Source organism: Thunnus albacares, chromosome 3 (genome assembly GCF_914725855.1).
Source record: "Thunnus albacares chromosome 3, fThuAlb1.1, whole genome shotgun sequence".
In the NCBI taxonomy this organism is placed as follows: domain Eukaryota; kingdom Metazoa; phylum Chordata; class Actinopteri; order Scombriformes; family Scombridae; genus Thunnus; species Thunnus albacares.
Genome location: NC_058108.1, coordinates 25,474,776 through 25,493,519, shown reverse-complemented (window position 1 = coordinate 25,493,519; position 18,744 = coordinate 25,474,776). Strand labels below are relative to the sequence as shown.

Here is an 18,744-nt window from a genome sequence, read left to right as displayed (position 1 = left end):
TAGCTCAGCAGGTTTTACAGTTTAAAACGATATTTTCTTGGTTGATTCCAGTATTTTAGACTTATATGACGTTATGTCGATGTTTAAATTTGATCACTTTGAAACCAACACATTTCTCCTCTAGAACCGTGTTCATGGCGCTGTTTAGCAACATTTAGACCTTCATTTTAGGAAATAACAGAAAATATAATTGCTGAACTTCTGGTGCCCGGTCAAAGATTCCTGAGAAGGGGGTGCTGCTTGGATTGGACTACATCCCTGTTTGAAGAGTAAATATTATTTGGATATTCAAGCCATATGTGTTTTTCCTCTCTAACACCACCGTCTATTAAGGTTTCCTTATCAATGACTTATGACTGAACTATGAAGCATGGTAAATTATTTGCTAGCCATTGATAAATCCATTAATTACAGTTTATAACCTTATATTAAACACAGTGTCTTGGTTCTTTTAAGTTTCAGTCATAGGTTCGCCTGAGGAGACAAAGCACCAAAATCACTGCCTATTTACTTTTTTTTTTTTTTTTTAAGTTTCAAACTCCAAGGCTTGCCTGTTTGCTGATGTTTTACAAATTTAAAAAGAAAGTTGTACCCATGAGTTAATGGGTTAATATCAGTCTAACCCTCCTGCTTTGACTGTGTCCATACAATGTTGGCCTGTGTTGGCTGTTGTGGTCCGGACAGTGGCACCACCTCCACCCTCTGCAGGGAGAGAAAGTGCTGCTGTGAGCAGGACACACTGCAGAAACTTCTAGCGGACAGGATAGAAACCGATGTTTTATCGACCGTGTACAGAGATGAACGAGCACTCAACTGCTCTTAAAGCGTTATTGTTTATTTAGACAAGTTATTTTCTTTCTTTATTTTAATTTTTTTACATTGTTTTAAATCCCGATGGCTGAAGCCCGGAGAGAAGAGGAGGAAGAGGGGGAGCGCAGAGATCTGCGGGACGTGCGGAGCAGAATCCAGCCAGCAGGTATGTTTGGGAATATAGTGACTGACAATCCTCTGATGAGCTGAATATAATAATTTCATCTAGTTTTAAAATAGGATATATATATTTTTGTAGTTCAAAATAGGACACAATTTAATTTTGACGTTTGAAAACGGGCAGCAGTGGAGTATAAATTAACCAGACGTTTTGTAACTGGCGCTGAAGTGCAATTAAATGATTTGTTTAAGTTGTTTTGCGTGTTTAACACCTTCACTACAAATCACATAAACATTACATCACTGTTTAGCTATCCAGACTGCTGTGTTTTAAAAATGTTAATGTACTTATCCCAGGCAGCCATATTTCCCCCCATAAATTTCTGTACAATGAAAATCAATATTATCAATAGACTCTTGAAACTTCTGGAGACTTATAATTCATCATAGTCTACATTTGTTTTTGTCAAAGTTATATTATCCTTTCAGCCCAGATGGATATGAAATGTCTGCACTGCTAAGAATAATGTAAAATTCACAAAAGTGAATGCAGACTTGATGTTCATAATAATGGATTGCACAAATTAAGCACATTTCAAGAGTCTGTCATTTGATTTTCATGACTGGAAAGCAATGTCTGTTTAGAAAGGAAGGAAAAATACATCAGAAATCTATAACTGTTCTTCATGCTTTTTGAAAAGACGACATGATTTATAGTTACGGAGCCAAACATGCCAAAATACTAGTATGGTCCTTCAACAACTCAATGACTTATCCTCTTTTCACACACAAAAAAGCTGTTTATATGTGTCGTGTACGAGCAGACACACACATCAAAAACATTAGACTTGTCTTTAGCATGGGTGAAAATCTTGAATAACCTAAAAACATCTTTACTAAGTGTGTCAATAGCTGTGAAAACATGGGTGAAACAAACATTAGATTTTTTTTGTGTGTATTTGAGCTTTGACATCTCTCCTTCAGTTGCTATGAAACACAAAACTGTATGAAGCAGTGTGGCTGCAAAACCTGCAGCTGACTGTCATGTTTATTCTACTGAGTGGAAGTGACTGTTAGTAAAAAGTATTTTTTTTAATATTTCTTACAAAATACCAGACAGGAAAGTGTGCTTTTTGCTAACTGTACACATCCAGTCTAAAACAATAATTTGATTAACAATGACTTGACGTTACAGATAAAATTCATGAAGTGAAAGTATCATTATTACAAGCCACTGGCCTCTTTGTTCACCATCATCACGCACCACTGATGAGTGTCTCGGTAGATAAAATATGTGGCTGTTACAATTAAAAGTAGCTGCAAGCAACAGAGCTGAAAACCTGTTTGTCTGTATCTTTTTCTATTACTGTAACATTATTTACCTTTTCAGTAAACCAGCTAGTGGGTACAGAAACTTTGGCTCACATCTCATAGTAATGTGTGTCACTTTAAGTTTTGATTTGTCTGTACTCACCCTGTGATTTACCTTAGTGAACAAACATTAGCTTGACATACAAGCAGAACTGTCTTAGTCATAAGTCTTAGTTAGAATTTCTTTCCATTATGGTCCAGAAGAAAGTTTCTCGTCAATATGACACGGTTTCCTTTGTTCGTCATTTTCTCAGCAACACCTGGTGTTCAAACACTTACATCCCCTTTTCCCCTGTGCCCTGCCCTTCCCAGCTATCTGCAGCCGGTGAATCAGCTCAGACTAACCCCCCTATACCCCCCCACCCAACCGCACCCCGACCCCACCAGCTGTCTAGATGGGAATTCCTGTCAGTCCCTCTGGGCAGACAGGCTGCTGTGTCATGAACAAGTTGTCATTTCTTTTCCTCCCCCTTTTAAAATAACGTTATAATATGATGCATTCCATCATAAGCGGTTTGCATTGGCCTCAGAGCATTTACAGTGTTTCAGGTAGTTTCCGCTGTGAATCACTTGTCTGCATTGACACCATCTAATCTTCTTTGACTAAGGTGCACATCAGCTGCTGACATTGTGTTATTCACACATGACACCATAATCTGTCCGCTTCACACAAAATCTGTTGTTTTGACCTGGATTTTATCACAAATTATGCTTCATTGTTTAAATTTTACATGAGCTTGGTGCTGGGTATCACGGTTTGGCCTCTAAATCCAGAAATGTTGTATTTATTCCAGCATGTATCACTAAACTTGTTAGAAATTGTCTCTAACTAAAGTTGGAGACAGACTAAAACTAAACTGTCATTGAGACTTTTCTTATTCTGTCTTCTCTAGTATCTATAGAGTTCTGGCTGGAGCAGCATGACACAGAGAGACAGAGAGGCAGATTGTTTTTCTTTCTTTCCCTTTGTTGCCAGCCTTCTCGCCAGCTGCTCTGCGACTGCTGCTGCTGTGCTGAGTAATGACAGCATGTGTTCAAGTGAGAGCGCGGCTGTGAAGGGAAACCTCTCCTGCTGACCTCAGCAGCTTTGTCGTTCGCTTGTGGTGTCTTTTCAGGTGTCAGCGTTCCCCAAATACGAGGAGTATTTACTGATTTGAAACTTTATGAGCTTTTTCACTGGAAATGTCAAGGAATGTGGGAGCGTTTTCCATTTTCTCAACCTCAGTGCTTAGTCAGTTGAATAATGTTAAATGAGCTTTTATTTGGTAAATCATATGTTAAGTAAATCACTATTCCAAGAGTACTTAATGAGTAAGTATAGCACACTTTGTGCAAGTCAATGTCACTGCAAATTAAAACTGCTCTTTCAAATAACTCCATGTTCTGTTAGGGATGGTAATGCTGGTTGGTCATGTGGGTTCAGAGTCAAATATCTCGATACCTGTTGGATGGATTGTCATGAAATTTTGTACAGACATTCAAGGTTCAAAGAGTATAAGTGATCTCGTGATGGTCACACCAAATTAAACAGTTTGACATAATTGAGAAGATGTTATTAAGCATCCTTCCGAACAATATATGAACCTGGACCTGACCAGTGCTCAGTTAAGATCTGGCATCATTTTTTGGTTTCCACCCACTCCCACAGGAAGTCAGAAAATGTCAACTATGTGACTTGGATGAGGTTGAGAAGGAAATGCATTTTATTTTCTGCTGTCCATTGTACCATCATCTTAGAGTTAAGCATTTCCTGAAAATGTCTGAAAAAGTGTATATCTGATATAATGTGTTTTAAAACAATACTGTGTATCGACTTGATTTCCTTTTCTTTTGTTCTTCTTGATCCTGTAAGAAGAGTCTTGTAAACCCATGTGGGCTGAGCACCTGGAGTGTATGACACTCCAATAAAAAAATCAATTCATTCAATTACTGTCCTGTAATCTTTGGGTCATGAATTAGGTCAACACTGATAACAGATGAAAACAATTACAGGGCCCTCACCTGGTTTATATTCACCTAAAAAAACTGACATAACCTGTAACTTGTTTTCCCACAGGTTATAGCAGGATCAAATGTGTTGCCTTTCGATCTACATACCAGTGTGTTTTTCCTTGACACTCTCATTAGTGTCCCCTTTCATGGCTAAGCTCATAATACACAATGCATAACGCTCTTTATAAATGTCTTGTATTTGAGATAACATTGTCTCAGTGCTGCACACTTTCCTACAGCTCAACCTAGATAAAAGTGAAGTGCTGGTTATTGGTACAAAGGCCAATGAACTAATTTTTACAGAGACTTAACCACAGCCCAGCCAACTGGTGAGCTATTAAAATGTTATTTTTGAGTCTGCAGTATCACTAAAACTGCTACTTACCACCTCCAATTATCATCATCATCAAGTGCATCAATTTCCCACCCAAAGCTATACAAAAAGACTAATGTTAATATAGTCGGCTCGACTTTTGTAAAGCAATCTATGATATGACTGAGAACTGAGAAGAAACTTTAGAAGACAAACAACACACATTACACCTATTTTAAAGTCCAAAAACAGACCTGTTAGTTTTTATATTGATTTTAAAATTCTCAATATATATTTTCAAAGCGCTTCATGGTCTTATATCAGACTACTTATCTAAAATGCTTTTAATATATGGACCAGAAGGGCTCCTCGGGTGCTTTGGGAGTGTTTAAACTGAGTTTAGTTCCTGTGCTCCAGGTTGTTTGAACAGACTCCCAGAACATCACAGAGTAGATACTTTTAAATGTAAACTCAAAAGCTTGTTTTTTAGCCTGGATTTTGCTTAGAGTGTTTCTATGATCATAAGCTGCCTCTTAATGTTTGTGGTTTTTAGTATTAGCTGTGTATGTGTGTACTTTCCTCCAATTTATTTGCTTCAGCATTTTGCTTATACTTGTGTGCAATTGATTCAGGCTTTTGTTTTGTGTTCTAGATGTAATTTGTCAGTTGTCCTAACCTGTATGAAAGATGCTGTGTATATAAAGTTTAATTAGTTTATTGATAGGTCCATCTTTATTTTTTTAGCCAAACAAAAAGGTAGTGAAGTTGATTACTGTAGCACTTGTAGACTCATGCCAGTTATGGATGGCACAGAGCGACCTGCATGTCCCTGTGACCTTTTACTTGGCAGGAAAAAGACAGTGCAGTATCGTGTAGCACAACCACAGCTTCCTGAATGACCACATTCCTGTTCGTTAGATTGGCCAAGTAAACACAGGAGAGCTGAGATATTACAAGCAGAGCCCTCCCACTCTTCTCTGTTATCTGTGGGTGTGTGACTGCAAGCCTCGAGTTCTTTTCCACATTGAAACATCACCGAGACACTCATTTGGTGGACCTGGAAGGAGGTATGGAGATATCCATGTTGATCCTGGAGGTTTTATATTTATTGGTTTAATTCCTCAGCAGGTAGGGTGCCTTGTTGCATAGTATCACCAAAGAGTCGACTTCCGTACAAGGTGACACAACTGTGTCTTTATGTTACGTTTGTGAGACTGCACATGTACAAGGAAGTGATGATACTTTGTTTAAAATACCAAAGCTTAATTCTTTGTCAGGCAAATGCTAAAAAGACTTCCCACCATTAAGTGAAAGTACAGAATCTCTATTCTCACGTGTTGTTAAAGTGTAACTTGAGGCAGCAATAGCGGCACTAAACAGATAACAAGTAACAGGTGTGACAGGTGGATCTGACTGTGAACGAGGTCATGGTTTCAGGCCCACGGCATTAACAACAAAGCTGACTTTGCCGCTCATATTTTTACTTCCTCCAACAAGTGTTGTCTCAAATGTGAGGACTACACTTGAAATTACTCCTGAGAGTTTATTTAGATTATTTGCGTTAATGATATTGCTCCTTAGATTGGCTGTTAACTAATAGACTGTGATGTGAAAGCTACTTTGTTTACATCTTGTTGTTTGATTAAGACATGAAAATTAGGTGACTGCCAAATACTAAAGCAAATAATAGAAGTAAGTGTATTGTATGTGTCTGAAGCTTTGCCTGGAAAGTACCAGTGTAGCCGAGGTACACAGTGCTTTTTGTATGGGAGTAGTTTGCCTTTCAACAAACATAATGTACAGTCAGTGTGTCATCTAGATACAGTGCAGCAGACAAAATTAAATGTACATTCATGAAGTTTAAAAATGAGGAATGGTGTAGCATTGTCATCATAGTTTGTCTTTATCTTTTAAAGATAACATGCATCATGTTTACATAATAATTACTTCTTTGTAAATTTAGATTCGAAAGCACAAACACAGTTGTTTTACACTAACTGGTTCATCAAGATTGAATGGTTGATCCTGTTGATTAGAGTTAGGTTCTTGTATTTCTTGTTTAAACAGTCCAGACTCTAAACAGAAACAAATAGGATTTTAAATGAAACGATACCTGTGAGTTCAATTACTGACTCTCAGCTTCAATTGAAGGTGTTGAAATCCACACCAGATCAATAGCCTATGTATTGTAACCCTTTTTACATTAGAGTCCCCCAATTTTTGTAGAACCAAAATCTATGGGAGTAGGTTGCAAATCCATTTACATTAGTGAGTATCTAAAGTCTGGTAACCATAGTGATGCTTTGCTGCATTTCTTGCCCATTTCGGTGACTTTTACCTTCAGTCTACTCTTCATCAATTGAAACACGTGATCGGATGCATTGAGTTCATGTTTCTCACTTGGCCAGTGAAGAGCATTCCACTCTTTGCCCTACAAACTCCTTGGTTGCCTTGTTTGTATACCTACCATCATTGTCCTGCTGTTATTCACTAAATGCATATACAGAAGTGCTAAAAGTTCTTTTCTGTTCAGTCAATATGGATGTGACTGTGAGCACCTTCAAACACCCCTAACTAACAAACTGTGTCACTGTCCTGCTACTGACACACAAAGGATGGTCGATATGACCATATATAGGAAAAGAGTAACGTCCATACACTTACTCCAAACCCACAATTTTTATTATTCAAATAGACAATGTTTTGATTCAAGTCAGATCTTCATCAGGTCAAAATGTATATATTTTCTTTTCCTATTGGTGCTGTACATAGGTGATATAATTGTACCCCTTCAATATGACCATATACAGTGTATCATGAGATGATATAAATTTGTCTACCATCAGATTTTGCCATATGGTTTATGGGGTGGTAGCAACCCCTTAATATTTCTGAGTGTACAATATTAGGCCATCATGGGCTATGCTGTAAATCAATGAGCAGGACTGTTTTATGGTAATATTTGATTTTTACATTGATTTCTGCATCAATGTGATAAAGTGTTCCAATTTGTCAGGTATTTCATTCACTGGACAAGGCAAAAGCAGACGTTCAAATCTGGTCAGTTTCCATAAAATGTACTGTATCCTGTTAATATCAATATTGCACAAAAAACCTTACATATATTCTGATAGAGAGATGTATGATAGAGATGAGTTGCCAGGATGCTACCGTTGTTACAACACCTCACTTATGGAAATGGTAACACTGTTTTCCTTCACAGATCTTCCTGAGAGAACCAAGCCAGATCATTTTAATTCCAGGTATGCCATTTTCCTTCTTGAACTTGTGGTTTTATACATCATATCTAGTTGTGTAGCTTCACCAAACTGAATCTGTAGCTGGCAAAATAACACTGTCCCTTTAACAGTCAGATCTGCTGATGGTGAGGTTGTGAATGGACCAAACAATGCACTGATCTATCCTCTCTGAATGACAGACTGAGGTCAAAATGGGGACGGATGCATCATGCTGCTTTTTTAGTTGTTGTTTAGAGACATTAAGGAGACTTTCTAACTGACCCTTGTAGACCTCAGCAAGATCAGGGAAATGATTTAAAAACATAGTTCATGATAGATCACACAGGGTATGTTAAGATCCTGGTGTTTACATCTTAAGTAATCAATTAACTTAACCACATGGAACAAAGAGGTGGGCAAGGATTTTTTGGTTTTTCCCCCAGATAGTTTACATCACCCTGCTGCAGTCAGTCCTTAATGAGCAGGATATGTGTTAATGATACGCCTGCCTCCTCCGTCAAGGGAATTCAACATAGCCTTGATGAAGAGAGTGTTGGCGCAGAGTATCATATTAGTTTAATCCCTGCACAAAAACAAGGGATCTTAATGTAATATTGCCGCTGCTGTGAAGTGAAGACAGTTTAGGATTAGAAAAGATCTAAAACCTTTTGAGAGGAAAACAGTCTGAGGATAAAGTGCTTGGTTCCTGTCTGGAGATGATGTAGTAAACAAGAACAGTCATTTGAATTATGATTGTTACGCCTATATTGACCTAGAAGTGGTACCATCCACTGGTCATCATGTTTTTGTAAGGTAGGTGGATTTTAAAGGAGCACATAACCGGCATTTGTTATTCATGTTATGTTATTCTTCTCTTATGTAACTTTTTTACAATGCTGGAGGCATGTTTGGTGATATAAATCTGTGGCTTTTTTTTTAACCCATATATAAAATATTTATGCTGAATAGTAATGCAGAAGTGAACTAATCACTCCATTTGCTTCTATTCATGTGTGTCACTTTTATGTTTACATCTCAGTGGGCAATAGTTTGTTCCCTCAGCAATTTCACTGCATACTAAAATGCACTGTATAGTGTATCTTACTGTTTCATATTATGATGCAGACATCTTAAAATCTCAGTCATAAAAGTATCTTTTTTAAATCACTTCAGCCTGTTTTATTGTATTTCCTTTAGATTTTACTTTTCTATTGTTTTGCCCAGCCTCTTTTATTCCCCTATGTATTATCATTTTCCTCTTTTTAGTTTAAAGTTAGACATTATTTTAAATATTTTGTCATTAGATACCTTAGCATCAACAGTATAAAGTATCTGCATTGCCAGAACATATTGTACTGTGTTGCTGAGCGGCAAGTGAAGAGATTTATTTTAACCATTGAGTCACCACTAAGGTATGACACTGATCTTTTCAGTTTGTGTCCCACACCTTAGTGATAAATGGATTTCCTGTTGTGTTCTGTCTTTCAGCCAAGGGCCTCTGTCTTCTATACGAGCTGCTATCAAACGAAGTAAGTTTGCCGACATCAAGGGTTTATCCCTTGAATGTGCAGTTTGTAGAAAGTGAAAAATCCAGAATTATAACATGCTTTATATCTGAGACTAACCTGAGTCCCTGGATGACAGCATGTCACCTGTGATAGTCTAGGATAAACACATTGTTTTTAAATGAAAGTTTTCAACCAGAAATTTGATGAAAGCTTGATAGCTTGCTTTTAATGAAATCTTCAAGTTTCCATCTGAAATGTAAAAAAGCAGTGTAAAAAATGTGATATACTGTATATAGATTAAATTAAAGTGCTGAGAAGGCAAAGTTATGACAGTTCATATGACTTTTTTTCTTCCTTCAGCAAGAACAAACTCTCAGAGTGACCATACCAGAGACAGAAGGTAATGTGAACACAACTATCTTTATAATCCCTGTTTATATTTACTTGATCATTGTATACTTTGCTGCTCATTAATGCTGATTGAAATACACTAAGATCTACAAAATCTACATCTAATTTGTTGCATGTTGCTTTGCAAATAACCATAACAAAAGCACCATTGTTTGCCAGCAAGACACAAATCGAGGAGTCAATAACAAATCATTCATAACCATTCATTTTGGCATTTTGAATGTGTCACATACATATAAACGGCATTTCAGGCGACCAGAGATCACCATCATCTCAGCAGAACCTCTGGTCAGCAACAACTGGTTCCCAGGAACGTCTGTGGTTTTCTCACCTCCCCCTCAGTCAGGCTGGTCTGCAGGCATCCAAGCTGTTTCCCAGGTAGGCCTGATCTGAATGTCTGTGACAGGGCTTAATTCAATTGGCTATCTGCCAGTATGTGGAGGTTCTCAGAGATTAAGTGTGGTATGACTGTGCTGTTGAAGAATATTTCTTCCTAATGAGGGAAAAAAAAACACTGAACGGGGTCATAGACAGAATTTTTGAAATACTTTGGTGTGAGCTAAAATCCCCCCATTTTCAGAAAGTTTTTACTAGACACCAATTTGGTCTTATTTTATCATATTTTATTTCTTCAGTTAAGTGTTAAAGAGTACGGTCTAGACCTGCTCTATGTGAAAAGTGCCCTGAGATGACTTTTGTTGTGATTTGGCGCTATATAAATTAAATAAAATCGAATTGAATTGAACACATAACTAAGTAAAATATCCCACCACATACTGTAAATGCTAAAGTACATGGGGAAATAATATGTGTGCATGTGTGTGAACACCTTTCTTTTTCATGACTTAGCCCCCACCATCCTATGACCAGGTGATTAAAGAGACCCAAGAAGAGCACATTTTCAAGCCTACTGCAGCCCCCCGCCAGTCCACCTGCACCACCACAAGTGCCACGCAGACCGACCCTGTGAAGGAAGACACCTCCACTACTGTCCAACAGTGCGTTGCCACTCCACCGACAGCAAAGAAAAGATCTGCTGGTGAGGCATTTGAGAATCACTTGTGGTCAGTTTTAAGTTTCAGTCTATTTCTACAACACAAGATCATTCTTTACATTTACCTGCAGGTAAAAAGCCGCAAAAACCACCAAGGCCATCATTGCCGAAACCAGTGGACAGAGAATCGGCTGCCGAAACTGTTGAACCCAGTGATGAGAAGGTTGCAACAACTACAACAGAATCCACAAACACTGAGGAGCAAAGTGACTCTAAGACTGATGTAAAAGAAGCCAACCAGGCAGACTCTACTCATACATGTACCAGATCTGTTACTGTGCACTGGGATATTCCTGCAAAACATCCTGCACAGCTTCTGTCTGCCTCTGCTATCTCTGCTGAAAATACTCCTTCCTCTTCAGACTCAGAGCACAGTCAACGCCCCGTTCCACTTCCTCGTATAAAATCTCGAAAGCAGACCATCAAGGAAGAAGCCAAAGTTCAGACTTTGGTCAAACTCAGTGAAAATTGTGACAGCGTTCAAGTCATCTCAGGCACTGATCCAGAGGATTTCTCCTCAAATAAGTATCTAAAGGAATTGTTGGAGGTCTTTAGTGTAGAACACGAGTGTGAGGAGAACGGTGATAACCAATCAGACGAGGCCTCTCAAGGTGAAGATGCTAGTGGCGAGATGAGTGCCGGCAACAGTCAACGAAATATCCGGGCCAGGATCCAGGCCTTTGAGAGCCAGGCTGAAGATGGAAATGTGGTTGAACCAGCCAAACCAGAACCTCTACCCAGGAAGACCACTAACAGACCTCCAGTTGCTGCTAAACCTTCGATAGCTTTTAAACCTCAGTTTAACCACAGTGTCGATAATGACAATCAAAATGTACCAACCACAAACATCCCCCAAAGCCCTACACCAGCACCTAGACCTCTGCAGCCTAGGAAATCCGTGGGATCGTCTGTAAAAGAGGAACTAGACACTTTACTTGCTAAGGGGGCCGTCCCACACCGGTCACGTCCTTCATTATTGACCAGAGCCAACAGCATCCATGAGGAGGAAACTTCAGCAGTTCCTCCTACACCTCCAGTGAAGCCTTCTAAGGAACCTCTGAAACCCAACCTTAACATTAACAACCACAACTCAACCTCCGCGGTCAAAGGGAATGAGTGTCTGTCAAGTGAGTAGCATTTAGTTTTGAGGTGGATATTGTGCAAGACAAAGAGCACTCCTCTGTGGGAAAGCATCCTATATTTTTTGTGATTGATTAATCTGTGGATTAACATATTGATTAATAGTTTTATCATAATAATACACTTTTATTTAAGGACCACTTTTCAGAACAATGTGCTGTACATCAGTCAAAGCAATCAACTAAATGGAAGCAACATAAGTTTTGTCTACAAGGTCAAAAATGATGACATCAGTTGTCAGAGCCCAAAGTTTTAAAATGGCTGTCATTTTCCATAGTAAATATATATTTCAGGGAAGTTTGACCTTTTGCGAAATGTGATTATTCGCTATGTTTGTGAGAGTTGGATAAGATAGTTGATACCACTCTCATGTCTGTGCGTTAAGTATGGAACTAAGGCTAGGAGGCAGTTACCTTAGCTTAGCTTAGCTTAGCTTAGCATAAAGACTAGAATCAGGAGTGAATCCGTCCAAAGCTGTATTCGTCAAGAGTATGTAACTTCCTGTAAAACCACAAATTTTTACATTTCTGTTTCAGATTAAACACATGAGATAAAGGCTAGCTCTCCCTGCCTCCAGTCTTTATGCTAAACTAGGCTGACACTAAGCTAGTTTGAGTGCTCTGAGTGCTTGAGTGTTCTGGATTACATATTAAAACTTGATTGTGATGACATGTATCCTAAGAAAACAAAATATTGTTTAGTGTAACATAATCAATATACAATCATCTCTGTGTTCAGATCACATCCCAGTCAAACCCCAGCGTAATGTGGACAGCATTGAAGGCTCATTCACCAGACAAAGTGTAACAAGGAGACCAACCACCATCAGAGTTCCCAGCAAAACTGATTCATGTGAGTTCAGTGTACGGTAAACCATGTGACTGTTGAAATATTGTCTGAATTATGTCATAATATACTGAAGTTCATTTGTTAAAAGTGTTTTGTAGAACTGTGTTTTCTAATTTATATACAGTATTCTGCACATACTGTACATACCTTTTTCTATTTTTAAAACTCATCATAATGTAAGTTTTCAGTATGTTGTAGTAAAGACAGGTCTCTTCTCAGTTTCAGATCATTTTCAGGACAGTCCTCCTCCGCTCCCTGCTCAGAAGCCCATAGGCTCCCTGAATACCTCAGTGAACCACAAACAAGGCCTGCCCCCCATCCCCATCCTCTCCACTCAGGTAGGATTTGCATCACTGAACAGAGTTTTGCAAGCACTGGCTCAGAAAATCCCATCTTCTTATATCAAAAGTTTCCACAGTATTAAGGTTATGCCTTATGTTTTAGACCTGAAAACACACTAGGAGGGTGGTGTTTCTTCTCTTACAGTGCTTTTGAGTTGTATGTTGGTATTTGAGCTTTTAATCAAAAAATAGCTCTTGAGACTGCTTTCCTGAGTGCTATTAGTGTGTTTCTACCTTTAAACTATGATGTGGTGCATTTTGAGCCCAGAATGTCCCTCTCAATCAGGTTTATCTTGTCTATCAGCTGTGTGGCTTACCTGCTTCATTTCCTCTGTTTTCCACAAACAAAGAAAACCATTGTGGCTCCATGAACACATTGCCTGCCATTGAGCTGAAGCTAGCTGTGGTTTCTATGGTTACTATGGTTTCCAGTACTGTACACTGATTCAGTGAGTCTGTTTTACTGCTACTAAAAATGCACAATTGGATTCTTCTGCAGGAGTCTTTCAATGTTGGGCCGGAGCCATCACTACCATCTCGGTGAGTGAAGGGGAAAAAATCCTCATCAGTAAAATTTAAATGTTTAGTGGTAGTGCACTTTAAAAAAGATGATGATATTTAACTTGATGATGGTGTTGCACTTCAGGAAGCTCAGTACAAGCAAAAGCCTCCCACCTCGCCCACCTCCAGCGAAAACAGGCCCGGGAAGACCTCCCCCACCGAGCCTGCAAGCCACAGGTCGATCCCATTCAGGACCACGGCAGGCTTCACCTAAACCCCAGACACAGAAGCCCCACAGGAAGGGACCAATCTTACCTCCAAGGCCCAACCCAGGCCACCGTCTCTACAACAAATACACTGTGAGAGAGATCCCACTGCACACCTGTGCGCTGTCACCATGTATCAAACACTACATGATGAGCATTTGTTGAATTTTTTGCTTTCCTCCATCAGCTTCAACTTCCCCATGGAATCACTTCCTCTGACTACAATGGGAGCAATACAGGAGAACTGTCATTTCAGGTGACAAAACTAGCTTAGATATTACCTTTACATAAAGTGCATTATTTCACACATTAAATTACATTGTCAAGTCAAATCCACAATGATTCAGCAACAGTGAACACTTTTTGTTGCCTTTTTCAATAGAAAAATGAAGTGCTTCTGCTGCTAGAGGAGATTGACCACAATACATTTGAGTGCCAAATTGGAGACACTAGAGGTAGAGTCCACAAGTCTCACATGAAGGTCATCACTCCTCTTGACTCCGTCTCAAACATGTCCCCATCACAGGTAACTTGTCTTTCATTCAGGAGTAAACACATGTCTCTGATACTTGAGCATCACTTTCTCTTTTGTGCCCACCGGGCTCTGATACATTAACCTAATTAGAGGTTCTGTTCTCTCTACAGAGTGCTGGTTCAGGTGGAGCTGGGTCTGGGCTAAAGGTTCAGGCCATACATGACTTCACACCAGGTGAGACATCAGTTTTAAAAAAAACAAACAGCTGCTGGTAGTGACAATTTCATAATAGCACTGGAATAAGACAATATATGGATATAGTTTAACATTTTGGGTGTGTTAAGCATGTAGCCAGGGCCTGGAGGAGATTAGTTTAGCATAAAGACCGGAGGCAGGGGAGAAACAGCTAGCATGGCTCTCTCCAAAGTTTAAAAAATCCACTCATAAAGTTCAATAATTATATCTTGTTTATTTAATCTGAAATATAAAAACAACTATTTGTGTTTTTTGTAGGAACAATTTAACATGTTAAGAGATTATTAGAGGTGCTAGAAAGCTGATATTTTAAATTTTGGACTAGGCTAGCTGTGTCCCCCTGCTTTCAGTCTTTATGCTAAGCTAGGCTAACCACTTTTGGCTCCAGCTTTGTACTTAACACATAGACATGAAAGTAGTGTAAATCTTTTCATCTCAGTCATGGTAAAAAGCGAATAAGTCCATTTCCCAAATGTCAAACTATTCCTCTGACATGTTTTCATTTTTAAAAGATAGATACTGGCTGAAAATAATCAAAAGCAGTGTAAATTTTGTCAAAGGATTTGTTGTACTTGGAAGTTGGATTATATTTTTGGTATCATAGATGACTGATGTGTATGTTCTTGGCACAGAGGGTCCAGGAGAGCTGAGTCTGCGGGCAGGAGATGTCATTAGCATGGTAGAGCAGGTGGACAGCAAGTGGTATAGAGGCACTTGTAGAGGATCTACTGGTTACTTTCCTGTCAATTATGTCAATGTGCTGGTAAATGTCATTTTTTTTCACACAGACATCATATATGCATCACACCTTTTTGGAGAGTTTTACATTATGGCTGAGAAATCTCTGAATTGAGGAAATTCATTGTCATTGTCTTTTCCAATTAGTCAAATTCACCAAAACCCCTCGTTGAAAGGAAAGCGAAGCCATCATCTGCAAGAGTCAGGTAAAGTTTTTACATCATATCAACCTTTACACTAGCATTTACAAACTAACATGATGAATTAACGTGATATTTCAAATGTTGCATACTTTTGAAGTGGCCCGAGATGTGTGGCAAGGTTCGACTTTGAAGGCGAGCACAGCGATGAGCTGTCGTTCTCTGAGGGCGATGTGATCCAGTTGAAGGAGTACGTGGGACAGGAATGGGCTCGGGGACAGATCGGCGTCTTTACTGGAATCTTCCCTCTTAACTTTGTAGAGGTCATCGAAGATCTGTCTCCGCCTCCAAGTCAGCAGCAGACGCAGCCCAATAGGATAGCACTGCCTGGTAAGATTACCTAGGAGACTAAATCCATTCTTTTCATTATGTGCTGGTTTTGGTTAAGTGGTAATATTTTATAATACATCAACATTTTATCCTCTTGATCCTCCATGGAAAACAACAGAGCGGCTGTGTCCATCAGTGAAGAGCCTTTATCCATCCTTTTTCTTTGTGTTGGCTGGCATTTTACTCTGTGGCATGCCAGGAATGTGTGCTTCTGTTTCTGTTTCATTACATAGCTGTTTACAATAGGTCTGTTTACACACTCATGCAACTAGGTCCGTAGCCGGGAGTTTAGAAATACTGGGCTCTGAGTCTCCAAGTTTATTCATTTATATTTTTCATATTTTATTTATCCAATTAGCTGTTCAAATATTTTTTCTGCAAGTTCCTTCTTAAATCAACAAGTATTTATTAAATCAACACAACTAAGTGAACTCAGAGAGACTAATATACCCGTCTTCCTACCACAGAATTAATACTAGATTATATAGTTTTTTCCAAGAAACTTCCAATTAAAATTATAAGAAAATTACAGACCTGCATATAAATTTGTAAAAAAATAAATATACTGACTTTAAAAATACTGTAATCACCCCAAAAATGTGCAAGTTTTTAAGTGCAAAATGTAAACTGCCATAGATTCAATAATGTTTTTTCTTTTCCTCCCCTGATTGGATGTTATATGGTTTTCATTTCAATAATATATTATGATAATTTATAATACATATGTATTATAATAATTTGTCTTTTTTTTTCACAGGCATGGGTGCCTCTCCCAGTACCCACCCCAAGGTTGCCAAAACAGATCAGGTAATCAATATTTATATAAAGCAGAAACATCAATAAGGAGAAAATATCAAATAAAGGTCTGTTACAGTTAAATATTATGCATGTGTTCTGTTTTAATTACCATTTGTACCATGTCTTATTTTGTCCCGCTCCACTCTCTAGGCATCTCAGGCCACTGTGGAGTGGGTGGTGGCTCTGTATGACTTTGCTGGGAAGTCAGACGACGACCTGTCCTTTGAACAGGGCGACCGAATCCTGATCACCCAGCATATCAACGAGGAGTGGAGCTGTGGCAGGCTCAACGGCAGAGAGGGCATGTTCCCAAAGGCTTTTGTTGAGAGCAGCGCTGGTATGAAGTTCTCACGGTGTTGTTGAAATGATGAAATTACTGCCCTCTACAGAGTTCACTGTTATCTGCACTAGCTCCAGTTTGCCTCAGTTGTCACTGAACTCATCATCAGAGTCAATTGAGACAAATAATTAGATGGCACATCAATGAGACTGTCTTATGTTTTTTTAAAAAATCTTAATTACATTAAAGTTAAATATTGTTGGCATTACAGTTATAATTTGCTTTTCATTATTGATCAATCCTCAGATCCTTTTCATAATTGATGTGGTCTATATAATGTCAAAACATGGTGAAAAAAATAATTTCTTAAAGCCCAAGGTGACATCTTCAAATTGCTACTTGTCCAACCAACAGTTGAACATTTTTGAAAAAGTCAGTCTGCACTCTCATAAGTCAAAGAAAATCAGCAAATCCTCAAAGTTGAGAAGCTGGAACCAGGTTATGTTTGAGATGTGTACTTGAAGCTACTTAAACAATTAATCAGTTTTCAAAATAGTTCATTTTCTGTCAATCAACTAACTTTTTCAACTCCATAATGGGCACTAATAGTCAGTTTTATAAGACCAACGTCATTATTATTCATTCACTAATATTGTGTATACGTCTTTCTCAGCAGGCCAGCAGTTGTCTAATACACAGCAGAATAAAGCTGCTGGTGGAGGGAGAGCCAAGGCTTTGTTCGACTTCGCATCAGACTGTGATGAGGAGCTCTCTCTGAAGGTACGGTGGTTCATATTTCTCCCCCTATTATGAATAATTTCCATAAATTCACAGTTCAAATGATATCTATTGAAAGCACCGCCACTAAGAAAGCCTAATTCCTTCTTTTGCAGGTTGGGGACATTATTACTAATCTGGAGTCCATTGATGATGAATGGTTTCTGGGTGACTTAAAGGGGAAACGGGCCCTGGTCCCCAAAAACTATGTGCAAGTACTGTGATAGACATGTGGCTTTCAGTACAAAATAAAGGGGACACTGTTGGATGACCAGAACTGAAACGAGGCCTGAGGACAAATGTTTTTCGTAGTGGAATTCATAAACATGAACTTCTTTTAACTGGAAAGCAGTATTTCATCTCCAAGTAGTGCGACATCTGTTTTCTTGTGTAGCATCAACTTAAAATGAAGTGTTTACTGAATGATTTATCTTGGTTATAAATAAATATTGTGTGAATCTGGCTGTCAATTTGAATTGACGTACAAGCTATTTTGGATCCTTCACCAGTTGTACATTTGCACCATCTAGTGGTTTGTCTCTTCCATTACAGTTTGATCACTTGTTGCATATCAAAAAAAAAAAACCTTAAGTTGTCATACTTTTACTTTTCACCTACAAAACCTTGTTTATTGATCACATGGAATAAAACTTAACAGATCAGACCAATTCAGGGAAATTGAGTGCTTACCACCAGATTAGGTTACATAAATGCTTCAGTAATGTGACAATTTTGGCAGTAAAATTGTTATAGAAGCATCAGTTTCCCCTGAATTGGCAGAATTCCAGAAACTGATCAATTATCTTCTAATGAAACATGATTTACTGTTAAATCCCACTTACTGCTTATTCTCAAGTCACTTAACATTCATTGTACCTATAACATTGGCAAACTACTACCTTGCAATACAGTATTAATGCTGTTCAAATGTAACATGGCAAATGTAATGGTCAGATTGAAAACAAGTGTCAGATTT

General features: G+C 38.5%; 1 protein-coding gene across 3 annotated transcripts; it reads left to right on the top strand.

Annotated features, from left to right (window-relative positions):
* Window positions 1-787: 787 nt before the first annotated feature.
* Window positions 788-18,244, top strand: sh3d19 (SH3 domain containing 19). Of its 3 annotated transcripts, none has more exons than XM_044347245.1 (21): window positions 788-976; window positions 7,830-7,869; window positions 9,334-9,374; window positions 9,714-9,753; window positions 10,016-10,142; window positions 10,614-10,803; window positions 10,890-11,945; window positions 12,697-12,810; window positions 13,027-13,145; window positions 13,648-13,688; window positions 13,795-14,008; window positions 14,103-14,171; window positions 14,298-14,441; window positions 14,561-14,624; window positions 15,278-15,408; window positions 15,531-15,589; window positions 15,684-15,913; window positions 16,671-16,720; window positions 16,862-17,048; window positions 17,668-17,771; window positions 17,885-18,244. In XM_044347245.1, the coding sequence occupies exons 1-21, from the start codon at window positions 895-897 to the stop codon at window positions 17,990-17,992; spliced, it is 3,210 nt and encodes a 1,069-aa protein (XP_044203180.1). In that variant the 5' UTR covers window positions 788-894; the 3' UTR covers window positions 17,993-18,244. The 3 variants fall into 3 exon arrangements, with proteins under 3 accessions (XP_044203180.1, XP_044203181.1, XP_044203179.1); XM_044347246.1 differs by having other exon boundaries at window positions 789-976; window positions 10,635-10,803; window positions 17,665-17,771; XM_044347244.1 differs by having other exon boundaries at window positions 791-976; window positions 17,665-17,771.
* The last annotated feature ends 500 nt before the right edge of the window (window positions 18,245-18,744 follow it).